At 43.5% G+C, this 25,039-nt stretch overlaps 1 protein-coding gene and 1 non-coding gene across 2 annotated transcripts in view; both read left to right on the top strand.

The window, feature by feature from the left end:
- Nucleotides 1–272: 272 nt before the first annotated feature.
- LOC126000228 (U6 spliceosomal RNA) lies at nt 273–378 on the top strand. The gene has a single exon (XR_007492585.1). It is a non-coding gene; the product is annotated as a U6 spliceosomal RNA (small nuclear RNA).
- Nucleotides 379–1,333: 955 nt separating this feature from the next.
- Nucleotides 1,334–25,039, top strand: part of MBTPS2 (membrane bound transcription factor peptidase, site 2) — a 63,987-nt gene continuing 40,281 nt past the window's right edge. Inside the window, exons 1-4 of the mRNA XM_049766793.1 lie at nt 1,334–1,565; nt 6,068–6,216; nt 10,460–10,673; nt 22,006–22,109. Of these exons, the coding sequence (XP_049622750.1) occupies nt 1,491–1,565; nt 6,068–6,216; nt 10,460–10,673; nt 22,006–22,109 (542 nt within the window). The 5' untranslated portion in view covers nt 1,334–1,490. The remainder of the gene's footprint in view (nt 1,566–6,067; nt 6,217–10,459; nt 10,674–22,005; nt 22,110–25,039) is intronic.

Here is a 25,039-nt window from a genome sequence, read left to right as displayed (position 1 = left end):
AAGTAGTAGATGTTACGTTCCTGATCACGCTTTGGGCCTTAGCACTACATACTAAGCATAGCCTGCCCAGAATTGGCAAGATTGATCCCTGAGCCAAGAAAGAGCCCTAAGCACCGATGAGAGTAGCCTAAAATTAAAGAAAAAAATTCTGTCCCAGAGGTTAATTAATGCAGTGATTTTCCCTCTTGGCAGCACAATAGAAACACATACACAGCTTTTAAAAAATACTAATTCTTGGTGGGAGTGGGGGTGGGGGAAATATAAAAAAATACGTACTCAGTTCGGCAGCACATATACTAAAATTGGAACAATACAGAGAAGATTAGCATGACCCCTGCGCAAGATGACACGCGGATTCGTGAAGCATTCCATATTTTTAAAGAAAAGACAAAAAATAAAAAAAATACTAATTCTTAAAGCCTGCACTTGAATAAGCCTTGGGAATTTTGGTAAGCCTTCCGGCAACCCTAAAGTGCAGCCAGGAGTGAAAACCACTGCTCCAGTTCAATGGATAATAAAGTACACGTCGAACAAAACCATGTGCAGAAAGACGTTCAGAGTTCCTTTGGAGTTGTCTTTACTGTAGCACACACCCATCTCATATTTTGTAGAAGGGGTTGGAGAAAGAACTTAAATTTCATCAACATGGTTAAAAACAAACACGGAGCGTCTCTGTGTCTGTCTCTGAAACTGTAGGGTGTGTGTGTGTGTGTGTGTGTGTGTGTGTGTGTGTGTGTGTGTGTGTGTGTGTGTGTGTGTGTGTGTATTTGGGTTTGGGGTATATATTTGGATTTGGGGCCACACCCGGTGAAACTGTAGGGTGTATATATGTGTGTGTGTGTATTTGAGTTTGGGGTATATATTTGGATTTGGGGCCACACCCGGTGGCGCTAAGGGTAAACTCTTGGCTCTGTGCTCAGAATCCACTCCTGGCAGGCTTGGGCCACTATATGGTTTGCGGGGATTCGAACCGGGGTCCGTCCTGTCCTGTGTTAGCCGCGTGCAAGGCAAACGCCCTACCATTGTGCTATCGATCCAGCCCCTGTAGGGCTCCATTTTAATACAAGGAGCGAATCAAGGTCAGTGACTTTAATGTGGCTATCTAGATATCGAGATCGGGCCTGGAGGCAGAGGCATTACTATTACTTCCACGACTAGGACTTCAGTAGATGCCCCCCAAACCCTCGTTACAAGAGTGGACAGCAGGGAGGGCCAGAGCCCAAGCAATCCCTAAAGGATTGGCCCAAGGATGCGAAGGCACAGCCCGGGCGTGCGTGTCCCTTAGAAAAGGAGCTTCCGCGCCACTTCCAGGGCAGCAGGGCCTCCGGGAGTCCCCACCGGAAGCAGCCGGCGGGAAACGGCGTCCAGTGGACAAAAGCTCCGGCACTTCTTGGTTCCCGCGCGGCTGTCGGCCTGGTAGGCGCCGCGCCATCGGCTTGGCTGATCGCGGCTCCCGGGGAAGTGGACGCGGGCCTCGTCTTCCCAACGCTATGATTCCGGTGTCGCTGCTGGTGGTGGTGGTGGGCGGCTGGACCGCCGTCTACCTGGCCGACTTGGTTCTTAAGGTGAGGGCCTCGGGCCTGTGGCCCGCGGCGCCCCAGGGCCGGAGCGCAAGGCCCCGAGTCCTTTCCCCTAGCCGCGCTCGCTCCTCCGGGCCTGGGTGCCCACGTGGGCCGCCCTGGTGGCCAGGATCGCCGGAGTGCGGGAAGCACGGCGGCCGCTGTCGCATGGCAGTGCGGGGCGCTGCAGATCCTGCCCTGGAGGCGCCGGGAGTGCACTTGGGGGGGTGGGGGGCAGCGGCCCTGGAAGCCCCGTGGCAGCGATCCAGGAAGGAAAAGGCCAGCGCCGGTTCGGACGGGCATGGCCTGCCCTCCCTCGTCTTGCAGGCCACTTTCTAGAGACGTCAGATGTCAGATGTGGCGGAATGAATCCCAGTCCTGTTGTGGCGGAAAGCAGCGGCCGCACAGCCCGCGAGGGCTCGCGGGAAGCCGGCGGGCGGGGGGAGCCCCGGGCTGATCAGTTGCAGAGCTGTCAAAGTTGCTGCCCTAAAGGGCTGAACCCGGGCTGCGCTCTTTCTCCTCTACCCATTCTCTTTTGTTCCCTGCGTCCACTTCAAGTGCACATACACACTCTTCTTATTTGGGGGAGAGTAGCCCAACAAGTAGGAACACCTGACCACGTGCTTCCAAAAGCAGCAGCCCTTTTATCGTGATTTTCGGGTCTTCCCCCCCCCTCCCCAACCTCCCCAGCGATGCTCAGGGCTTACTCCTGGCTCTGTGCTCGGGATCATATCCGTGGGGTGCTGGGACTGAACCCGGATCAGCAACATGCAAGGCGAGTAAGTGCCTTACCTGCTGTACTATCTCTTGTCTCTTGGAAGAAATAGCCTTTTGGAAGTTACTTAACATTAGGCAGAGGTGGGGGGACCGTGTATATGTAATATAAAATCAAAGATTCTCAAATGTTTAAGAAAAATTGCAATAATGACTGGTGAAAGCTTTATGTTTGGAAGATCATTTTAAACCTAGTGTTTGAACTGGAGCAGTAGTTGAAGAGCTTGCTTAGCTCGTTTCCGGTTCCTCCCCCACATCCAGCACTACAGACTGTGCCAAAATAAGAAACAAAAAGTAGTTGATATGACAATAGTAGTGAGTGAGAGAAGTAGAATGCCGGTCTCGGATACAGGCAGGGAGTGGGGGAGGAGGGAGATGGGGGGCATTGGTGGTGGGAATGTTGCACTGAGGGATGTAGTTTTATAACAGAAACCCAACTACAAACATGTTTGTAATCATGATGCTTAAATAAAGATATTCATTTAAAAAGAAGTAGTTGAGTACGGTACAGTTTAGGTGAAACTTGTACTTTTTTTGTTATTTTGGGGCCACACAAAGCAGTGCTCAGTGCTACCTTCTGGCACTGCCCAAGGATCACTCTTGGTGACCTCGGGGATCCCAGGGGTACCTGGGACCCAAGGAGACATGTGAAAGGGAAGTTCCCTACCAGCTGTGCTAATTCTCCAACCCTAGAAACTTGTACTTTGGTCATTGTGTTTAATCTTTCAAAATGAAGAGGAAAAAAGTTTTTTTAAAAAATGAAGAGATTATGTGATGTCTTTAGATCCAGGGCTGGACTCTGTTACCAGGACAAAATAATTTCTGCTCAGTTTCTTCATCAGTAAAATGGGGATTATAAAAATAAGGGATCTACTGAAATTGTAGGTTGGATTGATTACATTATTTATCCATTTATAACCATGCTATTCAACCTGAAGTTCTATCTGGGAGCTTGTCAAAATTGTAAACTCCCAGACCTTACCACCAGAGTTTGGATTACAGAATCAGAATTTGCATCTTTAGATCTCTAGCTTTTTCTTCTGAGTATTTGTATGTGAAAAGTTCCATTGTAAAGTACTTGACATAATGTTGATTAGCATGTCATAAAGCAATATAGAACCCTGGTATTTGTTGTTGTTGTTGTTTTGTGGGGGCACACCTGGCTGTGCTTAGGGATCCATCACTCAAGGCAGTGCTCAGAGAACCATATGTGGTACTAGGGATCAAACCCAGGATAACTGCATGCAAGTCAAGTGCCAAAACCTGCTCTGTTATACCCCTGGCCCAGACCTTCCTTTCATTTAAAGAACAGAAAAGGAAAGAAATTGAGGCGGGAAGGTAGAACATGATGATAAAGAAAAATAATGGGGAGCAGGGGTCAGAGGCCTCACATATACCGAAAACTGGAGATCTACACTACAAATAATAAACTTTAAAAAGTGCCTGTCAAAATGGCAGGAGGGTGCTGGGAAGGGCTGCAAGTGAGGACTCATGGGAACGCTAGTGGTATGGTTGGTGTTGGAATCTTGCCTGCCTAAAACTCATCTATCAATAACTTTGTAAAATATGGCTTTTTTCAAAATCTAAAAAAAAGCCACATTTCTTTATGTTACAAAATTGACTAAAATACGAAGAACTTTCCTCCAATCGACTAGCGTGTGATCAGGGTGATACTTTAATTTAGCTCCCTAAGAATAATTCTTAATAAAGGGCTTATTTCTCATTCAGACTATTCAGGGAATAAAAGTATCTTAAGTTTTAGGAGGCTGCTGCCATCTTGGACTGCAATTGCACCCTTGGTTTGTGAAGGTTTTCTAGCATTTCCTCAGTAGACATCTCTGGAGAGGAAGATCACTATCCCTTTCCAAATCCAAACAACACTCACAAAACATAATTGGTCCAAAGGCAAACTTAGGACAATATGATAAGACCAAATTGTCTTTCTAATGACTCATCAATTTCTCAAATACTGAAGATCAGAATAATTTAAAACTACTGTCACCAAGGTAAATAGAGAGTCAGTGTCAGATAAAATACCCTTATTAAAAATTCTGCATTGGTCAAGGACTTCAAACCTCCTAAAGTTAATCTTAGTAAACTGTATGTAAGCAAATATCTCCCTTGCATTGAAGAATTTAAGAGAAGTTACTGAGACTAAGGTACGTTTATATGCTCAAAGCTCACCTAGTTTCTTAGCATTGCTGTTCAGAATAGTCTAGAAAGCACTGGTTCTGTTGAGAGTCTAGACCCAAGCTTTGCTTGCGTTCTTTGAGCACTTGAAAAGTGGCTTTTCCAAATTGAGATGTGCTTTATGGCGTTGACAGTAGATTTTGGGGACAATACAAAAAGAAGAAAGAGCATATAAAGTATTTTGGTCATTTTACATAGATTTCCATATTTAAAATAATATGTGGGGCCGCAGCGATAGCACAGCGGATAGGGCATTTGTCTTGCACGTGGCCAACCCAGGTTCAATTCCTGGCATCCCATATGGTCCCTCAAACATGCCAGGAGTTGTAACCCCTGAATACCATCAGGTGTTACAAAAAAAAAAAAAAAAGAAAAAAGAAACACCACTATGTATTTTGACTTTTTGGGTTTTGGGCCACTCTCAGAAGTGCTCAGAACTTATTCCTGGCTCCACTCAGGGATCACTCCTGATGGGGCCCAGGGGACCAAAAGCATTTCTAGTGAGGCTCAGGGACCCTGTTTGATCCCAGGGATCAAACCTAGTTTAGCCATGTGCAAGGCAAATGTCCAACCTGATGTACTATCACTCCAGCCCCTGTATTTTAAGTTTACAATATTTAAATTATGGCTGGAGATCTAGTACAGGGGTTAAAGTCCTCCTTGCACTGCATTCAGCTGATCCCCATTCAATCCCTGACATCTACATACAGTTGACCAAGCACAAGAGTAACCTCTGAACACAGAGCTCGGAGTAGCCCCTGAGCAGTGCCAGTGTGGCCCACCCTCCAAATAAATATGTGTATATATGTGTGTGTATATGTATGTGTGCACTTTTGCTTGCACACTTATAATTAGGGCCAGTGATGTGACTTAGGGTGCATACATTTCATATATGACACCCTAGGTCCAGTTCTAGCAATGAAAACTGTATATGTACGTAATGTTCCTGTTTTTCTTTTATTTGACTACAGAACATTTTAAATTACATATTATGCCTTATACTTGCTATTCGTACATATTGTGATTAGATGATGCCATTCTAAGCAGAAGGTCACAACCATTTCTGTAAAGGGCAAAATAGCAAGTATTTTAGGTTTGTGGGCCATGCAGTGTGTCAAATACTGTTTCGTTGTGCTACAATTTTGTTGTTTGGTTTTCTCCCACATCTGGCAATGCTTAGGGTATTATTATTCCTGGCTCTGGACACAGGAATTACTTTTGGTGGGTTTGGAGAACAATATAGGATGCCGGGGATTGGACCCTACTTGCTCTACTATCGCTCCAGTCCCTTGCTACAGTTTATTAAAACATAAAGACCATCCTTCTTTCACAGGCTATCCAAAAACAGCTTCAAGGCTAGATTTTATCCCTGGGCCACAGTTTTCCAGGCCCTAACCTCAGCACTCCAGCTGAAAGGTAAACATATAGCTATAAAATTAGAAATGTTTGGGCAGCCAGTATCTTGTTTTCATTTTTTATTTTCCTCAGCATTATAAATTATTCTTCAATCTTGAGTTATATGGGACTTTTACTTTCTCTCCTAGTCATCTGTGTATTTTAAGAATTCTTATGAAGACTGGCTGGAAAACAACGGACTGAGCGTGTCTCCCTTTCACATCAGATGGCAGACTGCTGTTTTCAATCGTGCCTTTTACAGTTGGGGGCGGAGGAAAGCAAGGATGCTTTACCAGTGGTACTCTTTATTTTTTTTTATTGTTTGAAGTTAGACAAATGTGGTCATAAGAAATGTTTATGAAGTGAATTATTGCCATTTTGCATTCTACTGATGTTTAAAATATTTTTATTGTTTGAAGTTAGACAAATGTGGTCATAAGAAATGTTTATGAAGTGAATTATTGCCATTTTGTAGTCTACTGATTTTTAGAAATCTGCATAAAAACTTTTCTGACTTTATGGGAGCATACGGGATTGCATTTAACGTGCTTTTGGAATTGACAAAGGCCATGCGTCTTGCTCTGGGGAGGGAGTGGAATCAAAATGTATTGATCTGTATACTTCAGACTCTGACACTTTCCAGAAGGTTAAAAAAAAGCATGTGGAGCATTTCCTATGAGGTAAAATGGAGACTTCTGTCCCCTTCCTGAAATAGGAATGAAGGTCCTGGGCATCTTAGGTCACCAAAGAGAGCAAGCACTCCTATATGCTTCCGTTGTAGCATCCGCCAGGAAAAGGATATTGCAGATATTTTAGCAGTAAAGCATCTGCACAAGCCACTTGGGAAAAAGCCCGCCACATTGCAGGAGCAGGATGATGGAACCTGGGCTGTGCAGGCAGGCCCCTTTAACTGAAAAAGAAGAGGGCTTTGTAGCCAAGAGATCATACTATTTATAGCTAAGGCACTTGCCTTGTATGTGGACTACCCAAATTCAATCCCCAGTACTCCAGATATCCCCCCCAGCCCTGCCAGAAATGATTGATGAGCACTGCCTGCTGTGGCTCCAAAACAAGAAAATGGGTTTAGAGTGAGAGGGTTTACTGTGATCTCTAAGACACCTGCAGGGGCCTCTGTCTAACTTGCTTTTTGTTAAAAATTTGACTCCAGATGGAGTAGAGATAAGTGTAAACAATCAGATCATGAAAAAGTAGAAAATGCAACTCTTAAAAAAAAGGAAATAAAATATTAATAAGAACAGAAATCAGTGAAATAGAAAATATAAAGTAGACAAAGCAGCAAATCTATGAAACCAGAGTAATGGTATAGCAGGTAGGGTGTTTACCTTGCATGCTGTTCACCCAAGTTCAGTCCCTGGCACCCCATATGTTCCCAAGACCTGCAGTGATTTCCTGAGCTCAGAGCCAGTAGTTAGCCCTGAGTACTGCCAGCTGATATCCCCCTCCCCCAAAATCAGCATTCCCAATAGTTGGCTTGTTAAAAAATATTTAGTAAAATGTATAAATGCATTCATGATTTATCAAGAATAAAGAAAATATAAGGAACTGAAAAATAGAATTAAAAAAGAGCATTAATACAGATTCTACAAACATACTTTTGGGGATGCGAACCCAGTAGTGATCCGCATTTACTTCTGGCTCTGCACTTAGAGATCACTCCTGGCTAGCTTGGGGCACCATATGGGATGTCGGGGATTGAACCCAGGTCAGCTTCGTGCAAGACAAATGCCCTCCCCACTGTATTATTGCTCTGGCTCCAAGCTATTGCTTTTTGTTTCCAGAGTGGGGGTTTGGGGCCACACCCCTGTTGCTCAGGCTTTACTATTGGCAGTGCTCAGGTGACCATGGAATGCTGTGGGTAGAATGTAAGTCAGCTGGATGCAGGGCAAGCATTCTGCCCACCCTGCTCTCTCTGACTATACAAACATTTTTCATTATTAATTTTTTTTTTGGTTTTTGGGCCACACCCAGCAGTGCTCAGGGGTTCCTCCTGGCTGTCTGCTCAGAAATAGCTCTTGGCAGGCACGGGAGACCATATGGGACACCGGGATTCGAACCAGCCACCTTTGGTCCTGGATCGGCTGCTTGCAAGGCAAACACCACTGTGCTATCTCTCCGGGCCCTCATTATTAATTTTTAATTGAATCACCATGAGATACACAGTTACAAAGTTGTTCATTACTGACTTTCAGAAATATAATGTTCCCACACATAAAATGAGGCTTGTGGACAATTCTGTCCCAGAAGTTTGACAATTTAGATCAAACAGACAAGTTGTAAAGAAAAAAAAACACAACTTTTTGTTGCTTATTTGTTTTGTTTTGGGCAAACCCTCACAGTGCTCAGGGTCACAGTGACTTCTCAGAAGCCCTATGGTGCTAAAGCTGGAACCCAGACCTGCATGCAAGGCATTTGCACCGCCCATTGAGCAATCTCCCCATCCTGAAAAACACACTGTATCAAAAACGTTAAATGGAACTGATTAGTCTCAATGACAAAGTAATTTCTTCTAATTATTAAAATAGTAGAAGAAGCCATTGCTGCATTTTACCATGGTCATGTTTAAGCTAATCACATAATACAATGAAAGTAAAATATTAATAATATCATTGATAGAAGAAAAAACTAAGATGCCTGTATTGTCAGAAGAGATATTACAACCAAGAAAACAAACCAAAATAATGTTTTATAAATGAGGAAAAGCCATGCATAGAAACATGTTCTCGGTCCCTTTGTTGTTGTTGTGACAAAGTCTGGGGATCAAAGTCTCAGTTGTATTTCTTGAACATTTGGTTATGGTACTCACTGTGGTCCTACCCTTGATTGTAGTACTCACACACCCTTGGTTGTGGTATGACAGAGATTGCACCAATGGTGCTAGAATCCCACTTTGTATGTGGGGTGATTCTAGGAATAGAACTTAGAAGTGCATCCTTGCAATGCAAGACCACTATTACTGAACCACATTTCCAGGCCCTTGAAACAAACTTTATTAATTATCAACCTCTTTGTTTGCTTAAGATGCCTGTACTTCAGTCAAATATATGCCTAGCTCAAGGATTACTCCTAACTCTGTGCTCAGTGATCACTCCTGGTGGGGCTTGAAGGACAGTAATGTGGTACTGAGGATTGAACATGGGTTGGCTGCATGCAAGGCAAGTGTCAGACCTACTCTACTATTGCTCCAGCACTAATCCATTTTTTTTTCTTTTCAAAACTTTCTTGCCTTTGCTGGGGCAAAGGAAGGTTGACGTGACCCAGAACCCTCAGAACAGATACTACAATCCAAGCTGCAGTGTCCCCAATGACACACCTTCTTGGCAGTCTTTGTGCTTCACCAGGGAACCCCCAGGCCTGGATGTGGGGGCCTGGCTCCTCAAGAACACAGCAGGCCATGAGCCCTTATGCTTGATCTCGGCCCCTGAGCTTCCGGGAAAGGCTGAGCAGACAAGGTGCGGGAGTGTCTGCTGTGTGGCTCAGCTCGGGTCAAGGTGCCTTTGCTGCAGTAGAGCTGGGCCAGGGTCCTGCTCAGCATAGGCCCCAGGTTCCTCTGCAACCTCCCACACTTGACGGTGCTCAGGAGCTTCTCCTGCTCTTCAGGGGTAGCACAGGCACCATAGGCGGCCAGAAGGCTGGCAGGGGTGCTGTAGCGCTCCACCTGTGCCACCGCCTTCTCCCCACTCACTCCGCGCACCTGCATCAGCTGCCAGACAAACACCTCCTGGACTGACTGGGCCTTGTTCATCATGGCTCCCATGTTGAAATCACTGAAAGTGAGGAGTGAGCAAAGGGGGCTTGACGAGGGGCTGGCCAAAGACTCCAGGTCTCCTGAGGTGCCCCAGGGCCAACTGTGAAGTGTGTGGCCCTTGTACTGCCTCTGCAGGCCGCGAGTCAGGAGGGCCAGGTAGGCTGCTTTGATGTCTGTTGTGCGCTTCACGAAGAAGCCATCACCTTCAGGTGATTTTTTAACCAATCCATTTTTTGAAGTGATGGAATGAACCTGTTAATTGTCAGGGATGTAGCTTGATGGCAGAGCATTTTCTTCATACTTTTGAGTCCCTGAACTGAATGTCCAGCTGCCAAAAATTAAAGCAAGAAGAATGTAGGGGCCATAGAGATAGCACAGCATGTAGGACAATTGCCTTACACTCAGCTGACCCAGGTTCAGCCCCTGGTACCACATCCGATCGATCCCCAAACCTGGTCAAGAGTAATTCCTGAGTGCGGGGCACAGCCAGGCCAAGAAACTAAATTTAGGGGGCTGTTGGGCCACACTCAGTGAAGCTCAGAAGTTACTCCTGGCTATGCACTCAGAAATTGCTCCTGGCTTGGGGACCATATAGGATTCCTGGATTCGAGCCACCATTCGTCCTGGATGGGCTGCATGCAAGGCAAATGCCCTATCGTTGTGCCATCACTCCAGCCCCAAGAAACTAAATTTTTTTTTTGAAAAGAATATGATTGGTTTAATTTATTAGTGCATGAACTGTGAGTAATTGTTTATATTTTTTTTCTCTTGACAGGTTCAATTTTGGAATGGTGTTTGGTGTGATTGCCATGTTTAGCTCTTTTTTCCTCCTGGGAAAAACGCTGATGCAGACTTTAGCACAAATGATGACTGATACTCCCTCTTCCTCTTCTTCCTCCTCTTCCTCCTCTTCTTCCTCTTCCTCCTCTTCCTCCTCTTCCTCTTTTTCATCTTCCTCATTTAACAATGAGCAAGTGCTACAAGTTGTGGTAAGTGCATTCTTGAAACATATATAATATCTCACCTGGATAGCATAACTTCTATCTTTGAGATGGGGAGGTTGAGCCATAGCTAGCAGTGCTCAGGACTAATTCCCGCCTCTGTGCTCAGGAATCATATTTTTTTTGGTTTTGGGGCCACACCCGGAAGCGCCCAGGAGTTACTCCTGGCTATCTGCTCAGAAATAGCTCCTGGCAGGCACGGGGGACCATATGGGATGCCAGGATTCGAACCAACCACCTTAGGTCCTGGATCGGCTGCTTGCAAGGCAAACGCCGCTGTGCTATCTCTCCGGCCCCACTCAAGGATCATTTGTGAAAGACTCAGAGGTTTGTATGGAGTACTAGGGATAGAACCCAGGTGTAAAGCAAGCACCCTACCTGCTGTATTATCACTCTGGCCCCATAACTTCTATCCTTAATGTGAATCTGAAATAAATAAAAATTTTCATGGGCTGGACTGATAGTACAGCAGGAAAGCATTTGCCTTGCATGCAACCAACCAGGAATGAACTCTAGTTTGATCCCCGGCACTCCATATGGTCCCCAGAGCTTGCCGGGAGCAAATTCTGAACACAGAGCCAGGAATAATCCCTGAGCACCATGAGGTGTGGCCCAAAAACCAAAAAAAAAGAAAAAAAGAAAAAGAAAAGAAAAGGAAAAGTCTTACAAATTTTAAAATTACCTACTTAATGTAATTAGTAAATATATAGCAAGGAATTGTGATATGTGATAGTGACACTGGCAGTAGCACATTTAGACTATCAGGACTGACAAAAAGGCCAGGGAGGCAGCTCAGCAAGTTTCACTGAATGCTTTGCATATGGGAGGCACCAGGTTTTTTCCCTGACATTGCATGGTTCCCTGAGTCTCCTACCCCATATTCCACAAATGACTCCCTGAAGACTGTAAATAGCTTCTGAGAATGCCAGGTGTGCCCCCAAATAAACAAAAATAACATCAATTACATGGGTATTTGGTTAGTTCATGTTGTCTTCTGGAGGTCTAAGACAGTTTTTGCTATCAAGAAATAGTTAAGATCTTTATAACATATAAATAAATGGCATTCTAATCCTGTGCAAAATGGTAACCTTTCTGTTCATGGCTTTCAGGATCTAAATAATATCCCTTAATTAAAGGCACAAAACATTTCTTTTTTTTCTTCTTTTTTTTTTTTGTGGTTTTTGGGTCACAACCGGCAGTCCTCAGGGGTTATTCCTGGCTCCAGGCTCAGAAATTGCTCCTGGCAGGCACGGGGGGGGGGGGGGGGGGGGGGGGAACCACCATATGGGGCGCCGGGATTCGAACCGATGACCTCCTGCATGAAAGGCAAATGCCTTACCTCCATGCTATCTCTCCGGCCCCAAAACATTTCTTAAGATTATTTTTAACTCAATACTTTATTATGAAATAGGCATGTGTTAGATGATTTTGCCCAATTACAGATTCTGAGTATGATTAAGGTAATAAGTTTGGCTAAGCATGATATCCAGGGCATATTTATGGTACATTAAATATGTTTTAAGCATTGATATTTTACCTTACAATGGGCTTACTAGGATATAACGCCATTTTAAATTAAGGAAAACTAGTACATATAATCCTTTTAAGTTTCTCTGAAGAACTCTAATATCCCAAATGCTTGGAACAGTGTGTGACCCAGAATAAACAACTAATATTTGTTCAATAAATTAACAAATAGCAATAAAAGCAAACGCATTTGTTGAATAAGTAACAAATAAATTTATTAATCATCACATCTCAGAACAGTAAATATATAAAAATTGGGCATTGGTGGTGGTAAATGTGAGCTGGTGAAGGGAACATCGTATGATTAAATATCAAGTCATGATGGGGCTGGAGTGGTGGCATAAGTGGTAGGGCATTTGCCTTGCATGCGCTAACCAAGGACGGACTGTGGTTTTATCCCCTGGCGTGCCATATGGTCCCCCAAGCCAGGAGCAATTTCTGAGTGCATAGCCAGGAGTAACCCCTGAGTGTCACCAGGTGTGGCCCAAAAAAGGCCAAAATAAAAATTGAATTATGAACAACTTTCTAACTGAAAAAAATAAACCAACTGTATTATGAACAACCTTGTAACTATGGTATTAAAATAATTTCTTGGGCCTGGAGAGATAGCACAGCGGCGTTTGCCTTGCAAGCAGCCGATCCAGGACCAAAGGTGGTTGGTTTGAATCCCGGTGTCCCATATGGTCCCCCGTGCCTGCCAGGAGCTATTTCTGAGCAGACAGTCAGGAGTAACCCCTGAGCACTGCCGGATGTGGCCCAAAAACCGAAAAAAAAAATTATTTTTTATTTTTTATTTTTAGTTATGAGAACAAAGATGCAAAGAAAGAGGACAAGGTAAAGTTACATTGGAAGGACAATCACCCATAAACAGAATTCTCAGAAGAAATCCTCTTGCTGATATCTTAATTTTGAACTTTCAGCCAAAGAACATTAAGAAAAATAAAACAGAACCCATGTACAATTACTTTGTCCCTCAAGTCCCCAAAATAAAGTAAGTTACAAAACAATAAAAAATGCTGGCATGAGAGTGTAAGATTCTTTGAAACGGTCATATACCTATATACTTGAGTATTAGCCAACCCGCCTACTTTTACCCTGAAAACTGGGAAAACTCAGTGACTCGAGTATAAGCCGAGGTGGAAAATGCAGCCACTGGTAAATTTCAAAAATAAAAATATATACCCAAAACAATTACAATAATTGAGGAATCGGGTTAAATTGGTTTTCAATATTTATTGCTAAAGAAAAACTGTACACTAGCAACAATAACTTCAAAAGTTAAATCCTTCAAAACTGGATTCCTCCTCCTTATCTGTATGTCCAAACAGACCTTCAGCTGTATCTGATGTGAGGGTATCAGTATAAACATTGTCATCTTCCCTGAGTTCACAGATATCATCACTGCTATCAGTCTCATACAAAGCGCAGAATATTGTGGGTTAAATAGTTCAGTGGCATACAGCACAGTTCAGCCGCCTACCTTTTCAACTCAGCTGTGACTTGTGGACTGAGCTGAAGCACTGCCCCCTCCAGCAGGCGGCAGAAGAGGACAGGAGACTATGTGCATTTGATTTGGTGTACGCACACCAAATCAATTAACCTGTATGACCCGAGTATAAGCCGAGTTCGGTTTATACTCGAGTATATACGATAACTGCTTTTTTTTTAAATAGGCAAGGGGAGAGAGGTACTGGGGTGCTCCAACAGTTTTCCTGGCATGACGTATAGAGCTAAAGATGTGGTGTTGTGGTACTCAGAGGCTACGGGGGGTGGGGGAGCTATACCCAGTGAGGTTCACTAGGCATGTGCTTTATTTACCACTTGGGCTAAATCTCCTTGGCTCCATCATGGTTTCTTTTGGGTGCATCTACCTAGCAAAGATCAGGACCCAGAGGCCGCCCCAGTAGTCCTTATCCCAGCTGTGCTCACCAGTTAGTGCAATAGCTCTTGGACCTGATGGCACTGGGGGCCACCCAATGACGCAGAGAAGCCATGCAGTGTTCAGAATTGAACTCGGGCCTCACTTGCAAAATATGCTCCTACCCTTTGAATGATATTGTTTGTGTGGGGGAGTCCAATTCAGGATCTCATGCATATAATATAGGTGCCTTATCACTGATCTAGATCCCTAGCTATGCTGTGAACCCTTATATGATAATGGGCTGATTTATACTCCTTTGTCTATAAGATATTTATAATTCTCACTTTAAAGCACATGTATAGACCTATAGCATATGAATTCATGTTCCAGAATTTAGAAGGGGATTTGTCATTGTGGAAAGCTGGGGTGTTGGCTTTTGGGCTATACCTGGTGGTCCTCCGGGGTCAACTCCCATTGTGGTGCTGGGGATCAAACCTGAGCGTCCCACGTACAGAACATGTAGAGCCACCTCTGAAGTCATTGATTAGCTTTTTATTTAGGCATTTTTTATTTATAGTTACCATTTTCAGGAGTCTTAGGTGAACTATGTAGTGGTCAGAACGAGAGTACAACTGCTAAGTTGCTTGCTTTACCTGTGTCAGACCCAATCCTTGGCATCCCTGAGTACTACAAGGAGTTATTCTTGAGAACGGAGCCAGAAGTAATTCCTAAGCTTTGCTGGATGTGACCCCAGCCGATTCAGGACCAAAGGTGGTTGGTTCGAATCCCGGTGTCCCATATGGTCCCCCGTGCCTGCCAGGAGCTATTTCTAAGCAGACAGCCAGGAGTAACCCCTGGGCAACGCCAGGTGTGGCCCAAAAACCAAAAAGTTAAATGATTGGCGCCAGAACAATAGAACAGTGGTGTGGTGTTTGCCTTGCATGTGGCCGACCCAGGTTTGACCCCCCCCAGCATTCCATAGAGTTCCCTAAGCCAGCCAGGAATATTGCCTGAGCATCGCCAGACATGACCTAAAAAGAAAAATAAAGTTACAGTTATAATCATCACAGAGGTTTTTTTTTTTTTTTTAGCTTATCTCTTTGTGGCCTCTACTAGGCTAAGTTGCTGTAGGAAGATTAAGAAGTCATTTGTAGAGGAACAAAGCTATAGTACAGTGGGTAGGGTGCTTGCCTTGCACACATCTGAGTGATTCTTAAGTGCCGAGCTAGGAGTAATCCCTGAGCACTGCCAGGTGTAGCCCTTAATCCCGCAAAAGGAGTAATTTGTAGAGAACAGTAAATATTCTTTCCTGTGGTAGCAGTTCTTTCTTAGGGATGAAAAAGATTGACCAGGGCCCGGAGAGATAGCACAGTGGCGTTTGCCTTGCAAGCAGCCAATCCAGGACCAGAGGTGGTTGGTTCGAATCCAGGTGTCCCATATGGTCCCCCGTGACTGCCAGGAGCTATTTCTGAGCAGATAGCCAGGAGTAACCCCTGAGCACTGCTGGGTGTGGCCCAAAAACCAAAAAAAAAAAAAAAAAGATTGACCAGATGAGATCTCAAAATCGATTATTTATTTATTCTGCAAACATTGCCTCAGTGTACTTTACCTGCTGACCCTCGCTGAGTCCGGCTTCTACAGAGAACAAAACCCAATCTAGCACTTGTAGAGCTTTGAGACTGTGATTTTTTTTCTGTAGTTGAACGGAGTATAGAGTACTGTAGCAACAGACTGAAGGCATGCTGACGTTTGCCTGACTCTAGAGATAAGTGAGTTCCAAGGGCAAAGTAAAGAGGATTCACATAGCCTTGAGAAAGGAAGAGCCCATGAGCAGAGGGAACCATATAGTATGGAAATCAGAGGTAGTGGCCGTGGTGATGGTGCAGCAGCAGCAGCAGTAGTGAAACCGGTGCTTTCCTACAATTCTGAGAAGTTTTGGTTTTACCTATAACTAAGAGTTCGTGCAAAATGGATCATAGTGGGGTTACAGTGAAGATGGTGTGACTATTTAAGAGGGCAGTTGGGATAACTGAGGTTACGATGATTCAGGTAAAGATCTGATTTAATGAAGAAAATTGAATGAAGCGGGTACATTCAAAGGGCCTTTTGAAATGAAGATCTGAAAGGAGTAATTATTTGAATGTGGAAGAAGAGTTTGGGATGATTCTTAAACCACATAATTGGTTATTGTTTGTCAAGAAAGGACAGCTGGGAAGAATCAGGTGTCAAGGGGAAATGGTCACTGAGTTGTCTGCTGCTAAAATCAGAGCAGCAAATACAGCTTAGAGAAGAAATAATCATTTGATTTTCAGAGCTCATAAAAACATTGACTGTTAGGAGAGTCATGCTTTGGATTCTTTAAGAAGTCAGCTGCCAGGCCCGGAGAGATAGCACAGTGGCGTTTGCCTTGCAAGCAGCCGATCCAGGACCAAAGGTGGTTGGTTCGAATCCCGGTGTCCCATATGGTCCCCCGTGCTTGCCAGGAGCTATTTCTGAGCAGACAGGCAACGCCAGGTGTGGCCCAAAAACCAAAAAAAAAAAAAAAGTCAGCTGCCATCTATCCTACTCTGCAGATTTATGTGTTTATTTTATGAATGCATATATTGTTTTGGTCGGAATCCTTTAACTTAGAGAACAGCTTTCCTCCACAACCCCACAACCTTGTTCAGTATTAATTCATCAACCTGCTATTGCTGAACGATCAGTGTTCTGGTACTTCTAATACCCTCTCTGATCCACATGAGTATTTGCAGACAGTTGCCCAGAAAGTAAGACCACCCTCTGTTGGTATAGTCACAGGCTCAAATCGTTCCCTTCTTGCATAATTGCACCTGTGAAACCACAAATTATCCTGTTGGACCAAACAACTGGTTTATTTTAAATAAAGTAAAATAAACAGAAATTTGAATGAGAGTATTTATTAATTCATATGAAGTGTGTAAATTTAAAGAGGACTTAGAAAAAAGAAAAATATTGATCTGAACAGACAGATTTCTGACAACATGGGAATGGAACAATTTTGTAGGAAAGGGCACCGGATGTTCTTTTAAAAATTTGCTTAAGGGTCAGAGAGGTAATATAGAGTCTGGTTGGGTTTTATTCTTTTTGTTGGAGCTACACCTGGCAGTGGCTGGAGATTTCTGGCAGCTCACTGCTCAGAGATTGTTCGGGAGGGTGCTCAGGAGACCATACAGTGCCAATGATTGAACCTGTGTCTCCAGTGTGCAGTGTATATGCTCTAGATCTTAGAGTTAGCAGTGGCAAGAATTTTTATAAACCAAAAGACCAAAATTAAAAGACAAAAAAAATGGAAAATAGAACTATGATGTGTATTGCAGTAGAGTGAGCATTGATATTTGAAGTAATACATCAAAAGCAAAAGGTGAGCTCTTTGGGAAAAGAGTCCAGACAAGCAGATTAGTCACAAAAGACCTGTAGATCAGTGGTCCAAATTGGGGAATGCCCAGCTTAAATAATGATCAGAAATATGTAAATCAGGGGCCGGAGAGGTGGCGCTAGAGGCAAGGTGTCTGCATTGCAAGCACTAGCCAAGGAAGGACCTCGGTTCGATCCCCCAGTGTCCCATATGGTCCCCCCAAGCCAGGGGCGATTTCTGAGTGCTTAGCCAGGAGTAACCCCTGAGCATCAAATGAGTGTGGCCCGAAAAACCAAAAAAAAAAAAAAAGAAATATGTAAATCAAAACATGGCCTTTGTTACTTCTCCCAAACTGTAGATCCTAAGGTAATGGAAGGGTCCGTCTTTAAAGAGCTATTTGCTGTGTATCAAAATTCCTCAATAGCATTTGTTGCCTTCTCTATGAGGCTTTATGTTAAACATTGAACTAGGTCATCTCATATAATCTTCAAAATTAACTATTTCATGCTAGTGTGCTTTTAATATTAGAGTAGGCTAGGCAATATATTCCATATATATAATGCAAAGATTAAAAACCATGCTGAGGGGCCCGGAGAGATAGCACAGTGGTGTTTGCCTTGCAAGCAGCCGATCCAGGACCAAAGGTGGTTGGTTCGAATCCCGGTGCCTGCCAGGAGCTATTTCTGAGCAGACAGCCAGGAGTAACCCCTGAGCACCGCCGGGTGTGGCCCAAAAACCAAAAAAAAAAAAAAAAAAACCATGCTGAATCAGGAAGGACTCCTAGAAAAATGTGCTTTTAAGCAAAAGGTTTCGAAACTACTGTAGATACTCGAGTATAAGCCGCCCTGAGTATAAACCAACCCCCCTAATTTCACACTGAAAACTGGGAAAACTTAGCGACTCAAGTATAAGCTGAGGTGGAAAATGCAGCAGCCACTGGTAAATTTCAAAAATAAAAATATGTGGAGCCAGGAGTGGCCCCTGAGCGCTGCTGGGTGTGACCCTAAAACCAAAAAAAAAAAATAAAAAATAAAAAATATATACCCAAAACAATTAAAATAATTGACGAATTAGTAGGTTAAATGGTGTTCAATATTTATTGCTAAAGAAAAAAAACTATAAGTTGGCAACAATAACTTTTTTTGGAGGGGGGGGCGGCTCGACCTCTTTTTTTTTTTTTTTTGAGTAGTCAGACCCCGGCCCTATGGGAGCAGCTGCAGCCCCTGGCGCAGCTGTGTGGGTGGGGAGCACCAGCCATGTCCTCAGTCTTCTGCACAGTCAGCTCACGGCCCATCCCTGCAGCCCTTCAGATAGGCCAGAAGGGCTGGGAAATGTTGCTCAGGTACCTTGTCCTCGTCGTACATGTGTAGCAAGAGTCATGTCTGCCTCGTCTTCTGGAACCTCCAGTCTTCACGCTTCTGGGCCCAGCTGCAGAGGTGCTCCCAGGCCAGCTTCGGCCCAAGCACTGAGCTGTGGGATTGGGAGCAGCAAGGCCTGCCTCCCTGAGCATTTCTTCTCTTCTTTCTGTCACTCTTCTGTTTCATTGTTTTTGTTTTTGTTTGTTTTTTTGGTGGGGGGGGGCCACACCTGTTTGATGCTCAGGGGTTACTCCCGGCTAAGCGCTCAGAAATCGCCCCTGGCTTGGGGGACCATATGGGATGCCTGGGGATCGAACCGTGGTCCTTCCTTGGCTAGCACTTGCAAGGCAGACACCTTACCTCTAGCGCCACCTCGCGGGCCCCTCTTCTGTTTCCTTTGTTGTCTTCTTTCCTCTTTTTTTTTTTTTGGCCACACCCGGTGGCGCTCAGGGGTTACTCCTGGCTGTCTGCTCAGAAATAGCTCCTGGCAGGCACGGGGGACCATATGGGACACCGGGATTCGAACCAACCACCTTGGGTCCTGGATCGGCTGCTTGCAAGGCAAACGCCGCCGTGCTATCTCTCCGTCAGCTGGCCATTTTTAATTCGTCTTACTCAATCTTTGGGCTCCCGTGGCTTTCTGTTTTTTTTTTGTTTTTTTTTTTTTTTTTTTTTTTTTTTTTTTTGGTTTTTGGGCCACACCCGGCGGTGCTCAGGGGTCACTCCTGGCTGTCTGCTCAGAAATAGCTCCTGGCAGGCACGGGGGACCATATGGGACACCGGGATTCGAACCAACCACCTTTGGTCCTGGATCGGCTGCTTGCGAGGCAAACGCCCCTGTGCTATCTCTCCGGGCCCGTCTTCTTTCCTCTTGAGACAGCTCAGGCTCAGAGGTCTGCAGACCACTGAACGGGAAACAGTTGTGAGCGATCGGCGGTCAGAAGACATCCCGCAGCCTTGGAGGTTGCAAGGGGCCGCCCAGGTTCAGGACTCTCATGTGTGGGTCATGCGGAGGTTCACGAGGGTACGCACCGATCCAGCATCACGGGCCTCACTGGCCTCACCGCCCTGTGCCTAGCAACAATTACTTTAAAACTTTAAATAAAATGCAGAAAACCATAGCTTAACAGATAATCAAGCTAAATCCCAAAGGTTAAAATCCTTCAAAACTGGATTCCTCCTCTTCCTCATCTGTATGTCCAAACAGACCTTCAGCTGTATCTGGTGTGAGGGTATCAGCATAGACATTGTCATCATCACAGCTGTCGGTCTCATACAAAGCGCAGAATATTGTGGGTGAAATAGTTCAGTGGCAAAAAAGAAAAAAGGGCCCGGAGAGATAGCACAGCGGCGTTTGCCTTGCAAGCAGCCGATCCAGGACCAAAGGTGGTTGGTTCGAATCCCGGTGTCCCGTATGGTCCCCCGTGCCTGCCAGGAGCTATTTCTGAGCAGACAGCCAGGAGTAACCCCTGAGCACCGCCGGGTGTGGCCTCAAAAAAAAAAAACCAAAAAAGAAAAAAGAAATAGTTCAGTGGCATCCAGTTCAGTTCAGCCCCCTGCCACTTGAGCTCAGCCGGGACTCGTGGGCTGAGCTGAAGCACCGCCCCCTGCAGCAGATAGCAGAAGACAACTGGAAACTATGTGCATTTGTTTTGGGGTTTTTTGGGGGGTTGGTTTGAGTCACACCCGGCACACGGAATCAAATAACCTGTATGACCCAAGTATAAGCCGAGTTTGGGGTTTTCGGCACAAATTTTGTACGGGAAAACCTTGGCTTATACTCGCGTATATAGGGTATATAATAAAGGAATGTATGTTTTTAAATTTTGCATTAAAAAGACTTAAAGGGCTCATATTTAAAATTACTATTTTTTGTTTCTTTGTAAGTTTTAGGAGCTTTATAAGCTTCTGTTTGTCTTTGAGTTTTCCAGTCTTCCTGCTTTATATGTGTTTTGTAATTTATATAATAATGAGAGGTGCCACGGAAAAGAGCTCAAACTGCTGGAATACATAACATCTTTGCATGCAGGAAACCAGGAATCCCTAGTGCCCCCAGTTAACTGAGTACTGCCTGTTATCTCCCCCCACAAAAAAAAAAGTTTAGTAACTAGAGAGATAATATGGTGGGTAAAGCTCTTGCCATACATGTAGTTGACCCAGATTCAATCCTCGGCATCCCATATGTTCCCTTAACACCACCAAGAGTGATTCCTGAATGCAGAGTCAGGAGTAACCTTTGAGCACCATCGGGTGCGGCCCCAAATAAAAAATAACTAGAGAAAGAAGGACTTTCCTCCAGAAGCTTACCGTTAGAGTTCTAACTCCTGGACTGCATGTAAATGCTCTTACTGATGCCTGATAGATCTTGCTTGGCCTAATTAATCGATTCTTGCTTTAACAAGTGATGTACTTGGGAGGGATTATCTTCTGAAGATTCTTAAGTATCTGAAAAGAACCTACCAGGTAGCCTTTTCTGTAGCAAACTTCCCTTGTGTCCGCAAATATATACACCCACCACATCTTAGAAACAAGACAACTCCCATTTGTTTATAAGGCCCTGCTTGTTCCAAATGCCTACTTATGTATTAAATTTCAGTTCCTGTTATGTATCACTTTCACACTATTTTTGTGGAAAAAAAAAATGTCCTGAACAAAATGATGGAACAGGAAAAAAAATGAAAGGTCTGGTGTTTCCACACCAATAAGGTGGAATAATACCTTTAATGACCAATTCTCATATAAATGGAGAACATTAAAATGAAATTCATGCTGGGAAGGGTGAAGGATATCCTGTATTTCTGAGCGATTTGGAACGATTCAGAGGAAGGGTAATTTAGAGTTTCCAGATGAGCCTTCCAGGTTCACCTTGGGAGAGGATCAGCTGCTGTCTCCTTCCGTCACTGTCACCCCATTCCTTGGCACTTGGCCCAGTCCTATGCATACTTTTTCCTGTTGTGAAGAGTTCAGGGCACTAATACTAATAAAGCTCAAGAGCTTGATGTTTTGTCCTGATGATCCATGTCCTCATTGAATTGATTCAAAACTGCTTAGTTTTTTTTTCATAGTTTTTTTTTTACTTTGATTGTGATAGAAATGGAGAAACGAACCATTGATATTCATAGTGTAAGCTTTAATACAGAGTGAAAACCATGTTATACTGGCGTCCAAGTGTCTATTTATCATTGTATCTTCATTCAGGTTCCTGGTATCAATTTACCCATCAACCAACTGACCTATTTCTTTGCTGCAGTCCTCATTAGTGGTGTGGTACATGAAATTGGACACGGAATAGCAGCTATTAGGTAATGATATTTACCCTTCTCTTTCTGCTGCTGCTGCATGCAAAGCAGCTTTCCCCATGTAAGATTTTCTGCTAAAATCTACATTTGATATTTTCTCTGACTGTGGCTATTACTCAGTATATATTCGCAATTATTTGATGACAATGATGGATCTGCTTAATCAACTGTGTAATTAACTGTATAATTATAATCTAAAGTCTGTCTGAACTTTGCCTTTTACCAGCATGATTAATACTCCCAGTGCTTTAAGATTTTTGTTTGTTTGCTTTTGGGGGGAACGGTGACACTCAGCAGTGGTAAGGCTTAGTCTTGGTTCTGCACTGAGAAATCACTCTTTAGTGAGGGACACACCCAGCAGTGCTCAAGTTACTACTCCTGGCTGGCACTGCACTCAGAAATTCGCTCCTTGCAAGCTCAGGGAACCTTATGGGATGCCGGAAGTTGAACCCAGTTTACTCCCAGCTTCTCAACGTGCAAGGCGAATGCCCTACTGCTGTACTATTGCTTTGGCTGAGGGATCACTCTTATCAGAGCTCAGGGGACCTTATATGGTGCCACAGATTGAACCTGGGCCAGCTACATGCAAGACAAGTGCTCTGTCTGCACTACATTCTCCCTAGCCCTGTTTCAAGATTTTTTGTGGTTTTGAGACGATTCCCAGTGATGCTCAGGAGTTACTTCCATCTCTTCACTTAGGAATTACTTCTGGCAGGCTCTGAGTATCATTTGGGATGGCAGAGATCAAACCTGGGTAGGTCACTTGCAAGGCAAGCACACTACCCGCTGTACTGTCACTGCAGCCCCACTTCAAGATTTTTATGCAGACTTGAAGTCTTGAAACCAAATCTGTTTATTCATCATGAGGTCAGAATGATTAATCCTGCACTCAGAGCCCATCCATCTTCCTTCTTGGTACTTTGGGTTCTCACTGGAAAGCATCTTTTTAGACCATTTTAGAAGCCTTTTAGATTCTTCCCACCTCAATACATGGTTTCTATATTGAAAGCTCTGGATTGGTTAATAAATACCAGAGCCAACTAGAAATTCAAGTGGCAGAAGAGAAGAGAGAAAGGTAAAACCTGGAACTTGTTCCAAATACCATACCTCATTCTTTTGCATACCCAAATGTAAATTAGTTCTATCTGATCATCTTAAAGGCATCTAAACTTAGAAAATCGTGATGGAGACTGTCAATTCTCACATTCACTGATAACTACTACTAGAATGAATGCCTATATCAACAAGAATGAATTTTATTCTATTGCTATGTGGATTAGATAAAAAGGTTTTAGAAGAGGCTGGGACAGAGTGATAATACATGATAATAATGTGTAGGGCATTTATTTGCCTTGCATACAGCTGGCCCATATTCAATCCCATATTGTCTCCTAAACCCTTCCAAGAGTAAACCCTGAGATACAGCCAGGAGTAAACCCTGACCACTGTAAGGTGTGGCCTAAAAACCAAAGTTTTGGGGGGAAAATTTTCCTATTACTTTCTACTTCTGAATATGATTCTATTGATTAGCAATGAACCTACATCTTGATAGAACATACACTGTCAGACATGTTAAGTATTGGCTTTTTAGACTCTTCCACATTATTTTTTATACAATCTTTTACATTTAAAAACATTTTTTTCAGAGTAGAAACTCACAATATGTTATAGTCATCTTTACTATAATTCTAAATTACAGCATAATATATTTAGGTAATCTATATTTGAAATATCTACTTGCAGTTATTAAATATGATTCCCATTTTAGAAACTGAAATGATAAAAAATATATAGGCCAGAAAGAGAGCTCTAAGAACTAAAACTTTGTGGAGTAGTCACTGAGCACTATATTAAGAGTAACTCCTTGGGCCAGAGAGATAGCCTGGAGGTAAGGCATCTGCCTTCCATGCAGAAGGATGGTGGTTCAAATCCTGGCATCCCATATGGTCCCCCATGCCTCCCAGGGGCGATTTCTGAGTGTGGAGCCAGGAGTAACCCCTGAGTGCAGCTGGGTGTGACCCCCCCCAAAAAAAGTAACTCCTTAGCACTGTCAGATGTGGCACAATAAATAGAATAGAAATAAAGAAAAACAGGTCAGAGCATTATGCGTTTTAAAATATATTTTAATATTCAACACAAATGTAGTCCAATCCTTATAATACCTAAAACAAATATAAATAGATAATCTGGTCGAAATATTTTTGAAGGGGATTAGGCCACATTCCATGGTACTCAGGACTTACTCCTGGTTCTGGGCTCAGGGATCACACATGGCAGTGTTGCTGTGTAGGGGATCATACTAGGTCACCTGTCTACAAGGAAAGTGCCCTACACACTATACTATTGCTCTGACCCCTGAAATATATTTTCTGTAGTGTTCTGAAAAAGAATTCAGAAGAGTAAAAGCTTTAAATATTTTTTAATTTCCACCAATGTGCTAGCTGCTGAACTTTTTCTTTATTTTTTTTAACTTATCTGGAAACATTATGGTCAACTGTGTTAACTATGTGATGCATTTTTTTAAATAAAGTAATTTTTTTTCATTTAGTCTTATAGAAATATTAACTCTTTCTCTTTGTTTTTTCCTTTGTTTTTGGGTCACACCTGGAGGGGCTAAGGGCTTATTCCTGGCTCTGCCCTCAGGGATCATTCTGGTATTGCTTGTGGAAATCAAGGCAAGGACCTTATTGGTTGGAATATCTCTCTGCCCCTTAACTCTTTCTTTATAAGTGTCTTAATTTTAACTGCCCAGCTTATTAGTTTCTATTTTTAAGTTGTTTTCCATTTGTTTTAGAATGCCCTATTTTACAAAACTTAATTTCACAGATAACCAAATCCATATACTTATAAAGTATATGGTATAATTTTTTCAAGTATACAGGTAGAGGTTTGTTTTTTTTTTTATAGAGACATGATCTTTTGTAGTGTTCACG

This window comes from Suncus etruscus, chromosome X, assembly GCF_024139225.1.
Source record: "Suncus etruscus isolate mSunEtr1 chromosome X, mSunEtr1.pri.cur, whole genome shotgun sequence".
In the NCBI taxonomy this organism is placed as follows: domain Eukaryota; kingdom Metazoa; phylum Chordata; class Mammalia; order Eulipotyphla; family Soricidae; genus Suncus; species Suncus etruscus.
This window is presented reverse-complemented; position numbering and strand designations above follow the sequence as displayed.